The sequence below is a fragment of the Juglans microcarpa x Juglans regia genome, chromosome 8D (genome assembly GCF_004785595.1).
Source record: "Juglans microcarpa x Juglans regia isolate MS1-56 chromosome 8D, Jm3101_v1.0, whole genome shotgun sequence".
NCBI classification, from domain to species: domain Eukaryota; kingdom Viridiplantae; phylum Streptophyta; class Magnoliopsida; order Fagales; family Juglandaceae; genus Juglans; species Juglans microcarpa x Juglans regia.
In genome coordinates this window covers 21,562,385-21,583,839 of record NC_054608.1, presented here as the reverse complement: position 1 = coordinate 21,583,839, position 21,455 = coordinate 21,562,385, and the positions used below count along the sequence as shown (strand labels likewise).

General features: G+C 35.1%; 2 protein-coding genes across 2 annotated transcripts; one reads left to right on the top strand and one right to left on the bottom strand.

The window, feature by feature from the left end:
• Nucleotides 1–669: 669 nt before the first annotated feature.
• LOC121242275 (protein FAR-RED ELONGATED HYPOCOTYL 3-like) lies at nucleotides 670–1,995 on the top strand. The gene is made up of 4 exons (XM_041140164.1): nucleotides 670–1,369; nucleotides 1,463–1,650; nucleotides 1,767–1,853; nucleotides 1,963–1,995. The coding sequence occupies exons 1-4, from the start codon at nucleotides 670–672 to the stop codon at nucleotides 1,993–1,995; spliced, it is 1,008 nt and encodes a 335-aa protein (XP_040996098.1).
• Nucleotides 1,996–13,131: 11,136 nt separating this feature from the next.
• On the bottom strand, nucleotides 13,132–14,959 carry LOC121243610 (UDP-glycosyltransferase 89B2). The gene has a single exon (XM_041141735.1). The coding sequence runs from the start codon at nucleotides 14,629–14,631 to the stop codon at nucleotides 13,132–13,134; it is 1,500 nt and encodes a 499-aa protein (XP_040997669.1). The 5' UTR covers nucleotides 14,632–14,959.
• Nucleotides 14,960–21,455: the final 6,496 nt, after the last annotated feature.

Below are 21,455 nucleotides of genomic sequence, written 5' to 3'. Positions count from 1 at the left end.
CTTTGGGATTATTTTATGAGGATGCAATACAAGAATAACTGATTTTTTGCATTGATGGATTTAGGCGATGATGGCAGATTAAAGAATGTTTTTTGGGCAGATCTACGTAGTCGGGCAGCCTACCAGTATTTTGGTGATGTAGGTACATTCGACACCGCATACCTGACGAATATGTATGGGATGCCCTTTGCACCATTTGTTGGTGTAAATCACCACGGGCAATCGATTCTTTTGGGAGCTGGGTTGATTTCCAGTGAGGACACAGAGACATTTACATGGCTATTCCAAACCTGGTTGCAGTGTATGGACGGTATAGCTCCAAAGGCTATTATTACTAATCAAGACAGAGCAATAAAAAATACAATTGCTACCATCTTTCCAGAAACTCAACATAGATTATGCCTGTGGCATATACTAAAGAAAGTCCATGAGAAGCTTGGGTCGTATGCTGCATACAGAAGTGGGCTGAAAACTCAACTGATGAAATGTATGTATGACACACAAACTATTGAGGAGTTTGAGAAATGTTGGGCCGGGTTTATTAACACATACGACTTACATGAGAATGTGTGATTGAAAAGTTTATACGTGGAGCATGAGTATTGGGTATCGGTGTTCCTAAAAGAGTACTTTTGGGCTGGAATGAGTACAACTCAGCGCAGCGAGAGTATGAATGTTTTTTTTGGCGGTTATGTTCATTCGAAGACAAACTTGAAGGAGTTTGTCGACCTATTTGACAGTGTGCTGAGGAAGAAAATTGAGAATGAAAATCATGCGGAATTCCAGTCACTTAGTCAGGTCATTCCCTGCATATCTAGATCTCCAATTGAAAAGAAATTCCAAGAGCTGTACACTAACGCTAAATTTAGGGAAGTTCAGCAGCAAGTAATTGGTGTGCTCGATTTGGATCCATCTCTACTTACATCGGATGATGTAATGAAGAGTTATTTGGTAGAAGATGAAGTTCGTATTGAGGAGTTCCCTAAACCGGTGACATATTCAGTGGACTTTAATGAGGAAGACTGCAATGCTAAGTGTTCATGTAGGTTATTTCAGATGAGAGGGATACTATGTAGGCATATTTTGGCCGTATTCAAGTCTAACGGTATAAAATCATTGCCAAACCGGTACATTCTAGACCGACGGAGAAAGGACATCAAGAGGAGATACACGTTCATTCGCAGTAGCTATGACGCTGGGGATCAAAGGCCAAATGGTAATAGATATTCAATTCTTTTGAATATGTGTTATGGGATGATAACTTATGTGGCGGATTCTAATGAGCAATTCGAAGATGCAAAGAAGAGGATACAGGAGATGACTGAATGTTATCGCGACCAGACACGCAACTTATCTCAAACCCAAACAGGTTTGAAGGCGATGAATTTTAAAATAAGTTAATCTGGTTTAGTTCGTTATAACTACTTAATTTCGACATTTTAAAATCTTTTGCCCATAACAGGTTCGAATGCTGGTTTGATGACAGAGGACAAAACTACAGTTGGTAGTTCACAACAAATGAAGAGTCCACTTGTTGTTAGAGGGAAAGGAAGACCCCCATCTCTGAGGCGACCATCCAGGATGGAGACGGACATGCGAAAGGTTAAAGCCAAACAAAAGAAAGCACAAGTCATAGGGAAATGCAAACAGGTGAATGTTTTAACATTGGGAGAATAATAAATAAATAAAAATAAGTGTAAATGTGTATTACATTTATAATGTTAATTCGCAAAGAAAGAATAATTTACTACTTACTTTATTATTAGCGAGAAGGAGATATACCAATAGTGGGCACGCACAGGAATTTATTTGGGCCATCAGAAGTGGATATCACCAATCCTGGACAAGTGCAGGTATTACTTTTTGTCTTAGGTTTTATCAACCAAACAATGATTTCATCTCCATCATTATTGGTCAATATTTTTATTGTGATCAATATGTCCTGCCTTTAATATTTAACAGGATTACAAAATTTTCCTTGGTTCCCAGCAATAACATTAATATAAAAAAACCAAACAAAAACAAGTATATAAACCTGTTCAGTCGATTGTAAAATTTCTATTCAATTCTCATGGAAGGCCAAAACACGTATACAATTAGACATAAATGCAAATTTAGACTAATTATACAAATCTAATAACTAATAACTAAGTAACTTACATCGCACATCTAATAACTAACTTACATCACACAGAAGTACAAATTTAGACTACTTATAAAAACATAAACCACTACCTTGTCAATAAATAACAGCAAAAAATTAAAAAAAGACCAAAATACACCCGGGATAGCATGCGTAAACGCCTTAAGACAGATTCTCTTTCAAGAAGCACCAACTCCATCTCTCTCTTCTTAATTTCATCTACTATCTTACGGAGCTCAGTTACTTGGATTTCGACTTCGAAGAGTCTCTTCTCGAGCTCTTCCTCCTTCCTTGACAGTTCATTTGCATATTCTTGTAGCTCTATATCAGCCCACTTAAAATATTTACAGTATGGTTATCCCTGATAAGTGACAATAAAAATTTAAAAATTGTTAGATGTACGTAACAGTATATGAATCTTTAAACATGTTACATTATTTGGGTTGTAGTTACCTTTGTATTGTACTTTGGACACCCTAAGAAGGGTCGTCCGGGATTTGCCTTAGTATTTGACTATCTCAATATAGCTTGAACCTCACAGAAGTACAAGGGAGGAGCGAAAGTACGTTTGCCAACGGATAAAGAAGACAGTGATGACGACAACATTCTAACGTCAACCATAATCACAATGGAAAGACACACATATCAAAAGACACACATGTCAAGAGAATTACAATTAATTTTTTTCAGAATAATAATAATAACTTGCAAAGATTAAGAAACCCCTTTCCAGGCCAGAATTAAACATCATTGGCAGTCAATAGAGGGCAATAAAAAAATCTCATTCTCTTATGAGATTACAAATATGAAGGAAACAAATAAGCAATCGAACATGTAATCTTATCTCCATTCAATCAAAAGGTATCATTCCAATTAAGTGCAACTAGATTAGGCTTCCCACATCCAAAGATTAATTTTGAAACAAATAAGCAATCGAACATGTAATCATATCTCCATTCAATCAAAAGGTATCATTCCAATTAAGTGCAATTGGATTAGGCTTCCCACATCCAAAGATAAATTTTTTTCAGAATAATAATAATAATAATAACAACAACTTACAATTAATCTTTTTTTTTTATAGGATCATGACACTTTACTTGATACTCATTATATGATGGGTATGGGACTTGAGGTAATTGGAGTTTTGTGCAAGAGTCTTCTTATTACATTGGCAGGGGGACCAATTTGAAGTAATTAATGTAGACATTAAGTTCATGAATTCATACAATTCCAAAGTTGCCATTTAGAAATTATTTTATTTTTATTGTTTTTGGGGCATAGACAGCTGATTTATAATAGTGATGGGTCATCTCTGTTGTGATTTATTTGGTCATACAGATTATACCTCAGCCTAGTAATTCCTCTTTCTTTAAATTAACCATACTACTCCTTCATTACAGAAGATTAAATAAGAATTATAAACCCAATTTTTTTTTACTGTCAAATCCGACACATTCACTAGTCCAATCATGATCCAAGCATTCAAAAGGAATACAATGCACGTATACCGGATGGCACAACCCATTCACTAGTCCAAGCATGATCACCAGAAAAAAAAAAAAAAAAAAAAAACTCCAAACCAAAATAGTTGAAAAGCTAAAGAAAAGCAACTAACAAAATAAGGAAAAAATGCATAATACAAAAAGAAATGTACTTGCCTTCCACCTGGACCGGACATGGGCGACTGTCTTCCTTGTGCCTTGATGAAGGAAAGGGGCTAGGGTTAGGGTTTTGGGTTGAGGGTTAGGGTTAGGGTTAGGGTTTCGGGATGAGGGAAAGGGGCTGGTTAGGGTTCGGATTAGATTTAGGGTTAGGGTTTCGGGATGAATGGAAATGGGCTGGGTTAGGGTTACGGTTACGGTTTTGGATTAGGTCTACTAGGTCATCTTCGAGGGAGGTGAGAAGTCGAGATGAAGGGAAATGGAAGGCCTTTGCATTTCGAAACACAGAGAGGCTTCGGGCTTCGGGCTTCGCTGGAGAGAATGTAAACGGCTTCGGGGTCTTCGCTGGAGAGAACGTAAACGGCTTCAGGGGCTTTGCATTTCGAAACACAGAGAGGAAGGAAGGGGTTCGCGACAAAGGGGGAGAGGGGTCTTTGGGGAAGGAGAAACACAGAACATTCCAGAAATTGGACAGAAGGAGGGAGGGCTGGGGGGAAATGGGTCAAACACAATAAAAGTAAAAACATCGTCGTTTTACTTTTCCACGTCAACAACCGACTGCAAGCTGTTTACATACGCGACTGTAAGTAGCATTTTTGTTTTGGAAAACCCAGAATCATCCAAGTTTCGGCCGAATCTAACCTGGGCTAATTTGGTCTGAGTTTCGGTCCGGTTATGCCCTAGAACATTAGGTATTGAGCCTTATGGTGCATGGTCTAAACTCTAGACCCATTTCGAATAAATTAAATGAGTAATTATATACCCACAATATATTTTTACAACACATTTCACAATAATATTCGAAGATAAATATATTTTTGTAAGGTATTATTACTTTTATAAAGTGTTTTATAAAATTATCCCTCATTCAACAAATTGTTGTAAAATGTATTATAGAAAATATTATTTACAAATCATTTTTCAAATTAAGCTGTGCTCACGCAGAGAGCATAGGAGTTTCATGCATGTATGTATGGTTCGGACAGCCCTCGTCAAAACCCCTAGCTCAACTCGAGGGCATTCATTGTACGATGTCCTATGCGATACGTTGTTGGAAAAAAGCGGTAACGATTAAAAAAAATTTTAAATTCATCTCAACTCATTTAATTATTATAATTTTTTTTAATTATTATATAAAATATAATAAATAGTTTAACTTTTTTAAATTTTAAAATAATAATAATATTAAAAAATAATATTTTAACAATATTTTAATCAATTTTTAAAATTTTATCTTTCATCTCAACTTATCTCATCTCAACTCACTATCAAAACCACTCATAACTTTTCTAATGTGTTCAAAATACTATATAGCCGAAAATATAAAAAGAATTAGACCTCGTTTGTATGCTGAAATTAGATAAGATGAAAAATCTATGAATAGTAATGAAATTATTTGACTTAAAATGTTTTATAGGATTTTGAAAAAATATAAAGAAAAAGTTGAATAAAAAAATTATAAAGTTAAAATATTGATGAAATATAATTTTTGTCTTGAAATTAGAAAAAGATGAATTTTTTTTTCAAAAAACTACTTTGCCCACCAATTTTTTTTAATGAAGTTAAAATTTTATTAAAATACATAATATTATATTATTATTTTAATTTTAGGATAAATACTAAATATACTTCATATATTAAATAATAATTTAATTAATTTTTATTTAAAATTATTGTTTCTCAACTATTTTTTATCAATTTAATTATTTAACAAATATACTCAACTAAAGGAAAAAAAAAGAAAAAAAAAAAAGGAAGAATGGGAATTGAACAGTAGAACTTTAGAACAGTAGAACTTGGAGAATATCTTTAGACTAAAAAATTATGAGTCGGGCTACTCTGTCGCCCAGAGTATCCCGCTCAAGTTGACTGCTTGTTACTTTTTAATTTTTATTTTTATTTTTCTTTTCATTTTTTTAATATATTTAAATATTTTTAAAAAATATCTCAATTCATTTAAAATCACTTTCTTAATCATTAAGTAAAAAATAAACATAAAAAAATATCCCAATACAATTTGAGAGTTAAAGTAATTTTTTTAAAAATTATTTTAGAGATGAAAACTCTAAATTTAGAGAATAATTTGATTTTATTGTAATTCAAAAGTAAAATTTTAAAGTTTTGAATATTCCAATACAAATGACTTAAATAAAATGAGTCTGAACAGATGAAGGCGTTTTCTCTCAGCGACTCAACATGGCAGGAGGCATTGCGTACTTATCTCTGTCTTCATCCAAAAAGCTAGTGTCGTTGTTGATGAGGAAATCAAACGGCAGCTGCCATCTGTATTGGGTAGACTCACTTGGTTTGGATAGTGAAAATATTTAAAAAATATTAAAAATATTTATAAATAATAATAATAAAATATTAAACAGTAATAAAAATTAAGTAAAAAGTAATGAATAGTAAAAAATAGATAAAAAATAATAATAAAGTAAAGAATAATAGTGAGAATACTTAAGATATTTTGAAACCCGAATTTGAATCCGAATGAGTGTTCCAATGGTTTTTTTTTTATTAAGTAATTAAGAAAGTGATTTTTAATAATATTGTAAATTTTTTATTTTTTAAAAAAATATTTATAATGATAAAAAAATACATGAAAATAAAAAATAAAAAGATAAAATGCACTATTCGATAGCCTCTTTCTGGCCACTTTTTCGGTGCTTCTAGCAGAACTCTGCACTCAATATCCTCGTCTCATCAGTGTACGCATGGGCACATCTTGGGTTTGAGAGAGTTTGAGTCAAACATTTTCACTTGGAAACTCCTCTCTTTTTCCTTCCCCCCCCCCCCCCCCCAACCCTTCTTGCTCGTAGTGAACTATTTCTCAAGACCATTGATCCCACCTATGATTTCTATGTTGGGAAGAGCTTTAAACTTTTATGTTTGAAGTTCATCTTCTATCGAGAAATTCTAGGTTGATGATTTATTGTCCAAGATCACAGTAATAGTGGACGACTCAAGGAAAGTGGCGTTGCTCGGAGATGGAATTCATTTTGTGTATATGGCAGCAAGGTTAATGGAACATAAGGGTGTGAGGATTAAGAGGGTTGACAAGACAAGCTTCAGCGTTAAGATTTGTGCAGATGGTCTACTTTTGGGGATTGGAAGAAAATGTTTTTTTGGTCCACTGAGATAAGTCCAAATTTAATTCAGATGCAGCTTCAAGCGTTGGGATGTGGATTCTAGACAATGACTCATCGTGCATGGCTATTATTTGTCACAGGTTATAGCATTTGTTTGTCACAGGCTTACTTGACTCATCGTGCATGGCTGTTGTTTGTCACATGACCTGCTACCTAGGAGATAAAGCTATACGTCTGAAACAAAAAGATTCAAAACATTGAAATAAAAAAATAAAAAAAGGGTTCAAGCCAAATCTTGATATCCGGATTTTAAAAAATCTATATTCATCCGGATTATGGCCTGGATCTAACTTGAATTAATTCAGTCTAGGTTTCGGTCTGAATTTGAAACTCAAATTCCGATTCAAATATGTCTGGATTACCAGATTGAAACTTGAATGAACAGTCCTATACCTAACTCCTGCATAAACGGCACTATTCATCTTTAACTTGGACATGCATCTCTAGAACATTAGGGATGAGCCTTATGGTGCATGGTCTAGACTCTAGAGAGGCTCATTTCCTATAAATTAAATGAGTAATCATATGTACACAACTTATTTTTACAATACATTTCACAACAGTATTCTAAGATAAATGTATTTTTGTAAAATATTGCTATTTTTATAAAGTGTTTTATAAAATTATCCATCATTTAACAAATTGTTGTAAAATATATTGTAGAAAATTTTGTGTATAAATCATTTTTCAAATTAAACTGTGCTCACGCAGAGAGCAAAGGACTTTCATGCATGCATGTATGGTTCGATCAGAACTCTTCAAAACCCCTAGCTCAACTCGAGGGCACTCATTGTATGATGTCCTATGCAATACATTGTTGGAACAGAGCGATGATACCTAGTTTGGATAATCTCATAATATCTTATTACTATTTATTATTTTATCATTACCTTTCAATTATTTTTTATTACTATTCGTTTTCTATCGTTACATTTTTATTATTATTCACAGAATATTTGAAAATACTTCATTACCCAAACGCAACCGTCCCGATACAAAAAAATTTTAAACTCATCTAATCGTTATAATTTTTTCAAATTTTTACATAAAATATAATAAACAATTCAACTTTTTCAAATTTCAAAATAATAATAATATTAAAAATAATATTCTAATAATATTTTAATCAATTTTTAAAATTTTAATTTTTATCTCAATTCATCTTATAATACCTAGAGCCTAAGCCCAAACCAGAAGGGAGATCAATCCCACAACGATGTCGTATTGGTATTTCCCTGACTGCAGCTTTCTTGCCAAACCGTTTCTTCTTTTTTTTTTCTTCTTTGCTTTCCCTCCAGTTTCTTCACTTCCGAAAATCCCTCCACCTCAAATCCAATTTTCTCCACGTCTCTGCGGTTTGCTTTTCTTTTCTTTTTCTTTTCCATCACATACTCAGACTCTCACTCACCCACGACGTCACTCGTTCGTTTCACTACCAGATCATCAAGTTATCCTCCAACCCCACAAGCCCTCCTCTATTTTGCTAGACCGAAACGCAGAGCACAGGCCTTCCTCCATAGTGAACCCCAGCGCTGCCATCACTAGCCTACTCAGCTTGAAGCAAGAACAACCAGAGGACGCCAGTTGCACGCCTAGGTTCGTCGTGACCACCCCTAGGTAAGCCCACACCGATTTCCCCCCACTATTGAGCTCTGCCTCCGTGCTCTCTCTCTCTCTCTCATCGTTCTCTCTCTCTCTTGCTCATCTCGCTCTCTTTCTCTCAGTGCATCGCTGTCAGGACAGCCACCTTCTACCACAACCCAACTTCGCCGTGACCTTTTTCCCCCACAGTGCTTCTGCCTCTTAGTTTTCCTTGGGTAAGTGCTGATGTCGCACTCACGTATTGGTCCTCTGTTTTTTTGTTGTAGTTTACTTAAAATGGAAATATCTTTGTGTCTCGATTAACCTAATAGATGAGATGTACTATTACTATTTTGCCCCTTAGTATGATGTTTCCAGATATGTTATTTCGGATGTTTAGGTTAATGAATTTATATTTTAATGAGTTGATTATGTATATTGGGTTTGAAATCATGAGTTTTATATTACGTGCAGGTTATATTTTTATTTGGACATAGACGTTTGGATTTATAGTACTAAGTCAGTATAATTATAAGTTAATCATGTTTTAGCTTTTATATATTAAACTCACTTTGTATAAGTTTTGTTTTAAATACAGATTAAATAAATATTAGAAATATATTATTAGTATTAATATTTTTTTTAGAAATACATAGTAGTGCAAGATTTTTATTTTGAACTCTTTAAAGAGAAACTAATTAGTCTATTTTTATTAAATGAAATATTTGCTCTCCTACTTTAATCAGTTTTTTTTTAATAAGTCTTTAAACCACAAATGTATTTTATGGCATAATTGTATTTATTATTAATATTATTATGCAATTTTAGAAATATTCTGAGTTTAATAGTTATGTAGATATTGAGGAATTCAGGAAGTGGTGGTATGTTAGAATTAAAAGAAATTTTAAGTTTTTGAGGAATTAAAATAGGTACTTCAGGTATAATATGCGATTATCTATTCATTGGAGATTTATTTAAGTTATATGAATTTTTATAGGTTTTTATAGGTGATGATTGACAATTATTCAGTATTGTTGTGAAGAATTTCTGAAAAGCTAAGAAGTCTAGGTAAGCGGGGTTTATATATTAGTTTTGCACAAAAGAAATAAAATGAGGTTAACTTTAAAAATATGCATGTTTGTTTTTTAAAAGAAATCTGAAAACACCTAAGATGTTTGTTCTGCATATACATAAATTCTATATAAGAGAAAGTATTTTCTGTTATGATTGGTGTAGACATAAGCTAATTTTGTACATTTTGTTTTCTCAACTCTGCAAAAAGAGCGAATATGAAAATCTAAAGGTTTTGCTTTGATTAAATGAAGAAGCTTTGTTTAAGTTTTTCTTAACCATGTGAAATAATCTGAAATTGTTCAGTATTCGATTTTGATATGATGTGGCATTTGAAAATCGTAGCATAAATTTCTAATTCTGTATCTGAATATGATCTGGTTTCGATGTTGTTCTGTTCTGTTCTGTTTCTATTAAGGCTCAACCACGGGTATAATGGTGGTTTAGAACCCTATTACAGGGTGAAACATGATATACGACCCAACCACGTGTATAATGGTGGTTTATAACCCTACCACGGGGGTTAAACATGGTATCTATTCCGATGCAATGCTTTGATATGATATGAAAATGATGTCTTAATTTATGATATGCCGAAAGATTTTTTATCAAGAAAGTTTTTCTGAAAGTTTCGCTCTGATGTTTTATAACAAGTTTTGTTTATGCATTCTGAAAGTAAATATGTTGTTTCTGCATTCTGAAAGTAAATGCTTTGTTCTGCATACTGAACTTTATAAATGCTAATGTTTACATGCTAGTATAAGTTCTCTGCTTATTGAGTTGTTGACAACTCACTCCTTATCTCCACAATATTTTTCAGATATTTTGACGGTTCACCTGATGATCAAGATTATGAGGCATTGGGTGAGATGATTTTAAGTATAGTTGATTAAGTATAGAAAGTTTTCATGAGTATTGTTGATTTTATTAAGAAATTTTTTTGTGTTATGATGACTTAGCATTTTGAAAAATTGGTTATATTGAGGAAATTAGATTGAATCAAAATTTCTATATGATATTGGGAATTTGGAGTCTCTTATTATATTGTTGAAATGTGAGTTTAAGTTATAGGAAGTAACTCTCCGACCTGTGCGGGACCGGGGCATTACACATCTCATATCAACTCATTATCCAAACCGCTCCTAACTTTTCTAATGTGTTCAAAATACCATATAGCCTAAAATATAAAAAGAATTAGACCTCGTTTGGATGTTGAAATGAGAGAAGATAAAAAAATCTGTGAATAGTAATGAAATTATTTGACTTAAAATGTTTTATAGCATTTTGGAAAAAGATAAAGAAAAAGTTGAATAAAAAAAATTATGAAGTTAAAATATTGGTAGAATATATTTTTTAATATAGTTTTTGTTTTGAAATTGGAAAAATATGATTTTTTTTTTTTTTTTATGTTGTGTTTGAAAATTTGGGAAAGTTGTAATAATTAGATGAAAAAATTAAAAATTTGAAATTAAAAAATATTTATATTTGAGTGATGTTTGGATATTGATATGATATGAGATTGATTGAGAAAATCTCAACATACAAACTGACCTTAAAAAACAAATTACTAAGTTAATTTTAGGAAAAGTCTATTTGACCCTTATCTACTACCTTCTGTTAGGACCGATATTACAAATCCCTACAGACCTACGGACACTTGTGGCTCTCTGTGACAACATTGACAATGGTTAATGTAAATGATCCGTTTTACACTACCAACTATACGAATGACATGTAACGAATAAAGAGGTGGCACTGGTTGCCCTAGTGATACTCCGATGCCAAAGTTAGTATAGTAATATGCGAGTAAGTGTATAAAGTAACAAATAAACCAAGTGAATTGTTTGTTACCTCCTGTAGACTATTTATAGAGGTTATTTTCTTAGAGTAATAGAGTCAAATTAGCCTTGTGAAACATTTTTCCTTTTAAGAGTCTAAGTCTATCTCTTATTAGGAGTCTGAATCTATCTCTTATTAGGAATCTGAGTTACTTCTTGATTTTATCTCTTAGCTAAAACTGTGAAGGCCCAAATATCCTTTCCAGCTAGCAAGTCTAAAATTTGATTAAAAGTTGAGATTTTGTTTAAAGTCAAAGTTATTGAAAATATTAATACACATTAGACTATCTATCCCAAAGTCAAAATAATAATATAATATTATATATTTTAATAATTTTTTTTAATTTTTTTTTATATTTTGTAAATACACTCCATATATTAATTAATTATTTAATTTTTATTTAAAATTATGTTCTTACAACTATTTTTTTCTCAACTTAATTATTTAACAAATATATAGAATTTACATATTTTAAGATTATATCCAATATTAGTTTTTGAGATGTAATCTGGACCTAACTCTATCACATACTTTTTGCAACTAAAAGTGATAAAGAAAGAAATTAAATAATTCCCCCACTACTTGCTACACAGGGTGGAGTCATTTCACCAGCTTCTATCAAAGTTTAAAATACAATTAGGGACGGTGATTTCAACATGGCAGTTAGAGATGTGAAAATAGAGTTGGGTTATTCTGCCGTTTAGAGTAATGCACTTATTTTTTTTACTAGTTACTTTTATAATTTTTTTTTCTTTTAATTTATAATTTATAATACATTTAAATATATTCAAGTAGAACGGTAAAGATTGGCAGGTAAAGTAACTTTTTCTATAAAAATAATATTCTATCTTTATTTTAATGAATATCTTTTCATCATCTCTTTATTTTAAACCACGATAAAATTAATAATTCGAGATGTGATGCAACTTTTATCTCCCAAGTTCCCAACCCCTCCAGAAAAATTTAGGCCTAGTTTGGATTGAGAAACCTCTTAATCCATCTCATTCTCATCATTATAATTTTTAAAAATTTTCATAAAAAATATAATAAAAAATTTAAAATTTTCAAATCTCAAATAATAATAATATTAAAAAATAATATTTTAATAATATTTTATTCAACTGTTAATTTTATTCTTAACTTATCCATCTCAACTCACTGTCCAAATCTAACCTTAGATGAGTTAACTAATTTTTACGAAATAAAAACTTTTTGTGACATTTTTTTAAAGTTTTAATTGACTTGAACTCGATTCATTTATTAAATGAATAATTTATAAATACAAAATTATGATACATTATTAAACGATATGAATTATATAAAATTCGATTCAATTTGTCTAACGTCGACTTACTTCAATTTATAATTTCTTATAAGAAATATGCTTATATTTATAATAAAAAGAGAATGCTACTTATTAGATTCTCAAATCTCATCTCACTATTATCACAATCGGTGAAATGTAACACTTTTATCACTCTTCGATTATTTTTTTATTTTCTTTTTAAAAAAATTGATGGTTGATAATATAACTCATTATAATGCGACGAAAGCACGACAAAAGTATAACATATAAAAATTTTCTAATGAAACTATTTTTAATATTTAAAAAAGATTGAATCAACTGTTCATAAAAATAAAATTTAATTCGATAAAAGGTTGAACCTCATTCGAATAAAAACCGTTAGTCGATCAAACTTGACTCATTTTCCTCGTTACCGGAGAATTTAAAGGTATTGCGAGGTGATACCAACGTGGCCAATGTACTATGCATCGACTGCAACCCCACAATCGAACTCCCACCTTCTTTGATGGCCTCCATTGCAGCCCTGCCCAACTCAGCAACTCGTTCCCTTATCACCCGATTCTCACTAATCGAGTCAGCCAAAACTCGGGCCAGCTCATCCGAATCCGGCACAACTCGTGAACCGTCACCCACCCTTGTTGCCACCTTCAACTCCTCCACCAAAAGGGTAGCATTCGAAAACTGGTCAGCACTCATTGGCCAAGCCAGCAATGGCACCCCGGCCACTATGCCCTCGAGAGTTGAGTTCCAACCACAGTGAGTCAGGAATGCACCGACAGCCCGATGACTCAGTATTGGGACTTGTGGGGCCCACCCTCGTATCACCAGACCTTTCCCAGCCGCACGATCTTCAAATCCTGGTGGGACCGTGCTGTCCACGTGTCCATTTATAGGCTCCTTCACCGCCCAAATAAAATGGACCCCACTCTTCTCTAATCCGAAAGCCAGCTTTTCCATGATATCCGTGGGCAACCTAGCTTGACTCCCAAAGCACACGTACACAACCTCGTGATCATCACGGGTGTCAAGCCACGACGATATCTGTTCCACTTTCACAGAGCTGGACCCACCCCTCTGCTTGGACCCACAGATTTCTTCATCATCTTGAAATTGATGTAAGGGTCCCACTGCCCACACCCGATCATGCCCCATCTCCTTTTTCAGATGTTCCAAATAAACTCGTTCCAACTCGTCGAACGAGTTGATAACGAGTCCCCAACTCTCCATGTCAGCAAGAAATCCATCTTTGATGAACTCTGAGTCCGGATCTACTTTATTTTCAACGAAACTCCGATAAACGGGAGAGAGCTGCCACCAATGGTATTTCGGTGAACCCGGGATCTTGGGAAACGAGACGATCTCGTCTTGACCATCTTCTTCACGGGAATTCTGTTTCTGCCTCATCGGTAGGTACCGCCAGAGAGAGTAAATGACAGACAAGGCCATGGCACCGGACGGTGAGAAAACGAGGCGACGAATACCCAGCTCGCACGCGAGGCGGTGGGTCCAGCCCAAGAACATGTCGGAGATGATAGCCACGGGTGGCGAAGGGTGGGACCTGAACCATCGGAGCAAGGGCTCGTGGAGCTGGGCCAACGAGAGCATCATTGCACGGAAGGAGTTGGGGGGCAGGTCCTTGACGTTCTCTACGCCCGGCGGTATTGCGGGGTGCGAAGGAAAGGGGAGGACGAGGGTGTTGATGGAAGGGTGGGCTGAGAGAAGAGGTTCAAGGAGAGGAAGGTTGCTTGGAGTGACGAGAATGGTGATGGTAACGCCTCGGATGGCGAGCTGGTGGGTAAGGTCGAGGAGAGGAATCATGTGGCCCTGTGCTGGGTATGGGAAGACTAGGAGATGAGCGTCGGTCTCCGACATTGACATGGCGCTGTTTGTTTTTCGATTATTCCGACGTAGACACAAACATATATAGGATTGGAATATGGTTATTCAAAAGAAAAAGGATGTATTCAAAAAGTGATCAGACAGAGAATCGATGGTTGAGGAGGAATTTACTTGAAGAGCTAATAAAGAAGAAGAAAGAAAGGTCAAGAACCTTAATTTCATGTGCGGTTCGTCAGCTGCCTCTTGGCAGACAATATACCAAATGCATTTATGGCCTAACGTATGTATTCCTTTTTGGAGTTTGTGAGGACTATTTTTCTGAGCATTTTTGGTAATCAAGGAAATAAATATAGGGAAGATAAATATGGCTAGCTTGGGCTGAGAAAGAAAATAGATTCAATCAGCAAGTTTGTCAATGGCGGTACTTAGATTAATGGTTTTGCTATTTTAAGAAGAAATACTTAACAAATTAATATAAGGGAAAGGGAATATATAGCCGTAGAATTCTTGCAGGTTTCGGGCATTGCATGAGGTTGATGCCGGGGGGCCAATATATATCATTCATGGATGAAAGTGAAAAACTGACTCAAAAATGATAGTGGTATACAAGGATCCACGGACATTACACAGAAGAAAGACAAAGACTTTCTTTTACTGCAATCACATATTGATTGAAATATGATGTCTTAATTTGAATCCTTCCGTAAGTGTAGCATCATTCATATTGATTAAAGATGTTCCCTAAAAGACAAAAGATTCGTTGAAGTGATTGTCATGATCTATCTTCTCTTTTTTCCCGAATAAGATACTCATATTAAAGAATCAAGATTACAAAAATAAAGCACAATTATATGTTGGTCGAAAACTTACTCCCATTTTACGTAGAAGTTTGAAGTGATACTCAAACGTATTCGTATCAGCAACCCATTTTGCTAGCAAGTGTGCATGTCCTTGTTGATTAGGCTCCAGGGCCGGCTCTTCTATTAGGCAAGTTATGCAATTGCTTAAAGCCCTTAATGGAAGAAGGCCTCCAAAAAATATATATATAAAAAGTAGAAATTTTCTTTTAAAAAAATATATACTCAATAAAATTTTTTAATTAATTCAATGAGAATGAGAATATAAATAAGATCAAATAGATATTATATTATTATTAGTTTTTAAAACTATCACATATAATAATTATTTTACCTATTCTCCTTCTAAGAATATATTTCTTTTTTGTCATTATTAGTTTAATATATAATTAATGTGAAAATTATAAATAGCAAAATTTAATTTTCCAGTGTTCATAAAAGGTTTTTGTATAATTCTTTAAAGAGGTAAGGGCCTCTTTTTTTTCAAATGTGTAAGTTGCTTATAGAACTTTATTGACAATAATGATTATAATTGTGTCTAAAAGTCTAAAGTACTTGTAAAACTAAATTTAATAAAATTCTCTCTAAATCAAAAATTTTCTAATAAAGACTAAAGTCAATTATTAATTGAAAATGTGATATAAAATCTTAATCAATAATTTTACTTTACAAAATAATAACAATTATTTTTAAATAAAAATAAATATAATATAATATGAGGCCTCACTTAGAATTTTAGCCTTAGGTCTCGGAATGTATTGAGCCGGCCCTGTGATTAGCAAGTCTGGGGTCTAGCTGAAGCTCTTGTGGTTACACAAATTAATGTTCCTTGCTGTCCTCTGTCTATCCTTTCAAACTCCAGTTGTTCTCTTCATCATTATATTCCACTGCTTGGTGTACTTCTATGGAGTCTCCTTCAAATATCTGCAGTTGATCAATCCCAATTTTTACACTAATTTATATGAGGAGTTGGTTTGGATTTTTTTCCATCCATATTGGTGTGTATAATCCCTAGACACTGCTGCTATAAACGAGTGCTTGGCTCTAGCTAAAAGCCGCATCATAATTAATTTTGCATCTATCCATCTCTCCAAGAATCCAATACCTTCCTCTTTCTATATTCTCCGCTTTTCTAGCATCTATATATTCTTCCAAACAACATTTTACCTTCTTGGTCATATCCATTGTCAGAAGAATAATTGAGAATAACTGAAATCCATATATTGTATTGAAGGACAGTGTCCCTTTTATAGAGTTTACAAGAATATTTCAGTTACAAGAAAGCTAATAAGATAATGACAAGTGTACAGTCTAAAATATTCTAAGAATTCTATAAAACTAATTTATCTAGGTTAATATGTCACCTCGAGTCCAATGGGGTTTCAACAATAGTGAGACTCGTTCTAAACCTAAAAAATGTATCAGAAACCAAGGGCTTTGTCAGCACATCAGCCAACTGATCTTTGGAATTGCAGTGGGCAACTGTTAGACTCTTGGCAGCAACCCGATCACAAACAAAGTGATAATCAATGTCCATATACTTCGTCTTGGAGTAATAGACAGGGTTGGCTGAAAAGTATGTTGCTCCAATGTTATCACACCACAAAATTGGAGATTTAGGAAGGAATAGACCCAACTCCCGAATCAATTTTTGCAACCAAATTAATTCTGCAACAGTGAATGCAAGTGAGTTGTACTTTGCTTCTGTACTTGATCTTGCAACTATCTTTTGCTTCTTGGAACTCCAAGAAATAAGATGATTTCTCAAGTAAACATAGGAACCTGATGTGGACCTTCTGTCATCTGAGCATCTTGCCCAATATGCATCTGAGTATGCTTGAAGAGTGAAGGATGAGGAGAATTTGAACATCAAACCATAATTAATTGTGGCCTTAAGGTACCTCAGAATTCTCTTAACAGCAGACCAATGAGACTGTTTTGGGAAATGCATGAAGTGACATACTTTGTTACTGAGAATGATATGTCAGGTTTAGTAAAAGACAAATATTGTAAAGCACCAACTATACTTCTAAACAAAGTAGTATCATCAAAGGAGGGAGTATCAAACTGTGATAGTTTGAGAGAAGCAGACATAGGAGAGGTGATTGGTTTAGCATGTATCATGTTGCTTCTGACAAGTAAGTCTTTAATGTACTTACATTGGGAAAGAAAAATGCCAGAGTTAGAGTAGTCAATTTCGAGACTAAGGAGATAGGAAAGTTTTCCCAGATCCTTGACAGGAAATGCAAGACCCAAATCAGTGATAAAGTTGTCAATGGCACTAGGTTTGGATGATGTCAGAACAAAATCATCAACATAAATCAACAAGAACATGTGTAAATCACCATGATTCAATATGAACAGAGACGGATCAGATTGAGAAGCAGAGAAGCCATAACCAGTTAACCAAGAGCTTAATTGTGCAAACCAAGCCCTCGGGGCCTGCTTCAAACCATAAATTGCTTTATGAAGCTTGCAAACATGATGTGGAAAATTTTGATCAATAAAGCCCTGAGGCTGTTGCATGTAAACTGTATCAGACAAGGATCCATGCAAAAAAGCATTCTGTATATCCAATTGGCACAGAGGCCATCCACAAGTCACAGCAATTGAAAGATCCAAACGTAGGGTAGTCGGTTTGACTACCGGACTAAAAGTATCTTGGTAATCAAGGCTAGGCTACTGGTGGTAGCCTTTAGCTACCAACCTGGCCTTTCTACGTTCAAAGGTTCCATCAAAGTTAAATTTGGTTTTAAAAACCCAACGACAACCAAGAACATTATATGAGGGATCAGAGGGTACCAAACTCCAGGTTTTGTTGTGAAGAAGTGCCTTATGCTCTTGAGACATTGCATCTCGCCATTTTGAAAATTTGGATGCAACTGAGAAGCCTGAAGGATCATCTGGTACCGTAGCCATGGAGAGGAAGCAGTGCCATGGTAGAAAGGGAATAGTGCCATCTATGGAAGTATGAGGACAAGAGGAGTTTGTTTTGCTTCGAGGGATGATGGGAGACCGTGGTGGTTGAAGAGTAGAAGAAGAGGAATCATTTACAGGAGTGGGAAATGAGGAATAACCGAGAAGGGTAGGGTTAGAAGAAGATGGAAGCAGCGGCGCAGGAGATGAAGAAGTTTCTGGAGAATTAGGGTTAGATGATTTTAACGAGGAAGGGTTGGGTAAGGGAGTGGACGGTAATGGGCCAGTTGGATTAATGGGAATGAATGGGCTAGGTGAAGTATTGGTGGGGAATGGATCAGGGGAGGGAAGAGAGTGTAGTATTGGGTTAGGGCCTGGACCAAGGATGGATTGAGGGAAGAGAGGTAAGTGAGCAGAGGGCATGGGTTGGGCCAGAGGCATAGAGTTAATGGGCTCCAAAAAGGGAAATTCATTTTCATGAAATTTCACATCTCTTGAAATATATAGTCTGTTGGACTTACGATCCAAACACTTATATCCTTTGTGATGTGGACTATAGCCCAAGAACAAACATGGAGTAGACCGAAAGAGGAGTTTATTTTTATTGTATGGTTTGAGATTGGGAAAACATTTGCAACCAAGAACCTTGAGGAAGTTGTAATCTGGGTCATGATTGAAAACAATTGAGTAGGGAGATTTATTGTTAAGAATTTTTGTGGGTACGACTGTTTCAAAAGCATCAGACCGATATGATTTAGGAAGAGAAGCATGGGCTAGCAAGGCAAGCCCAGTTTCGACAATATGTCGGTGCTTTCTTTCAACTATACCATTTTGTTGATGCGTATGGGGACAAGAAAGTCTATGAGAGATGCCAAGTTTTTGACAAATTGATGTGAGAGGTTGAAACTCACCTCCACCATCCGTTTGCATTGTAATTAATTTGACATTGAATAGTCGCTCAACGTGAGATAGGAACAAGTGGAAAATATGTTGAACATCAGATTTTAGCTTAAGCGGATAAAACCATGTGTAACGAGTGAAGTGATCCACAAATGAGGCATAATATTTAAAACCAAGCCTTGAATTAACAGGAGCTGGGCCCCAAAGATCCACATTGACTACTTGTAAGGGCCTTGTGTAAACGGCCCGACTGGAATCAAAAGCCAACTGATGGCATTTAGCCAAGGGGCACTCAAAACAATTAAAAGACTTTTTGTTGGAAACAAATGACAAACAGTTGGAATGTAAAATTTTAAAGACAAGCTCAAGCGATGGGTGACCCAGACGCCTATGCCAATTTGAAACAGAGGTCCTTTCACCAAGAGCAGCAGAAGGATAAGCTTGAAGAGATGAAGATGACCTCGGAGATGGAGGGAAGACGTATAGACCGTTACGAGTTGGACCTATGAGGAGGATTTTCTGGGTCCGAGTGTCCTTCACAGAGAAATGAGTGGAGTGAAACTCAAAGAAACAATTATTATCGATACAAAATTAAAGAACTGAGACTAGATTTTTGGTGATGTTAGGTACATGAAGTAGATTGCATAAACGAAAATTAAAGGAGTTTAAATGAAAGGAAGAGTCACCGAAATTCTGAATTGGAAGACATGATCCATCTCCAACACAGATTGCTTCAGGTCCATGATACGGCTCAGATGACAGGTTCAAGTTGCTCAAGTCGCTGGTTATGTGATGGGTGGAAGTTGAGTCAGGGTACCAGGTTGAATCAAAGAAGGTGTTTGGGTTGTTGGAAGAGGTATAATTTGCAGAAAAGGATTGGGGTGGGTCGTATTGATAAGAGTGGTCAAATCTATGGTAGCATTGGAGGGCAACGTGACCTGTTTTCTGGCATACTTGACAGGTAGGGCGAGGCCCACTAAGTGCTTGATGGGTGTTCCCTGAGGACTGAGAGAACTGTCTCCCACCACAAACATGATGACGACCTCGCCCGCGGCCTTGTCTTCCACCACAAGAGGGAGCACGACCGCGTGTATCCCGATAGGAAGTGAAATTTGCTGAAAGTTCATGAAGAATTTTTTAGGCATGGCTCATTCTGTTTTCTTAGGCAAGTAAGAGTTGATAGAGTTCATGGGAGGTTAGGGGTTCAGCATGAGTTGTAACAGAGGTTACGAAGCTTTCATAAGCAAGTCCTAAACCGGTAAGAAGATAAGTAACAAGGTCTTTTTCTCGGATAAGGGAGCCAGTTGCTGCAAGGGTGTCGGCAAGATTTCGAACTTTCCCAAAATAATCAGAGATAGTTTGATCTCCACGAGAAAGGTGAGTCAATTGGTATCTGATTTGGAAGTCTTTTGCCTATGATTGGGAAGTAAACATGGACATCAAGGAAAGCCATAAGGCTCGAGAGGTTTCAGCTGAGAGAACATGGCTACTAATGGAGTCGGAGAGGGAAGAAAAAAGTATACTAAGCACAAGTTGGTCTGTGCGTGTCCAGGAAAGAAACTTAGGGTTGGTCTGTTTGGTGGGAGATTCAGTGGTAATAGGTAAGAATTGAGAAGGGCAAGGCAGAGTTCCATCGATATATCCATAGAGATCTTGCCCTCTAAGGTATGCCGAAATCTGCACTTTCCATAACAAAAAATTTTCAGTTGTTAGCTTGGTAGTAACGACATGTGAGGAAGATGAAATAGAGGAGGCCATGGATCAAGAGGACTGCTAGTCGAGCAGCCCTGATACCATGTAAGAAGAATAATTGAGAATAATTGAAATCCATATATTGTATTGAGGGACAGTGTTCCTTTTATAGAGTTTACAAGAATATTTCAGTTTCAAGAAAGCTAATAAGATAATGACAAGTGTATAGTCTAGAATATTCTAAGAATTCTGTAAAACTAACTTATCTAGGTTAATATCCATGACATGTGGTTCTTTTTCATGATGTACTTTGTGGTTTCTACTGAACCATATATATAGTGTCCATGATGATTGCAGCAGTACATAGGGTGAGTTCTTGCTCTTTGTTAATTAGTTACCACCTGCAGTTCATCATGAGGTTTTATGACACAACTAATCCAATTTCTGATCATATCCATGGGCCTAGGAGACTCCCTCCAAGTCATTATGGTGAAATGC

Coding starts and splice junctions, on each gene's coding strand:
- LOC121242275 (XM_041140164.1), top strand. CDS start 670: ATGAATGTTTTTTTTGGCGGTTATGTTCATTCGAAGACAAACTTGAAG. Junction 1,651..1,766: donor TCATAGGGAAATGCAAACAG/GTGAATGTTTTA, acceptor CTTTATTATTAG/CGAGAAGGAGATATACCAAT. Junction 1,854..1,962: donor CCAATCCTGGACAAGTGCAG/GTATTACTTTTT, acceptor AATATTTAACAG/GATTACAAAATTTTCCTTGG.
- LOC121243610 (XM_041141735.1), bottom strand. CDS start 14,631: ATGTCAATGTCGGAGACCGACGCTCATCTCCTAGTCTTCCCATACCCA.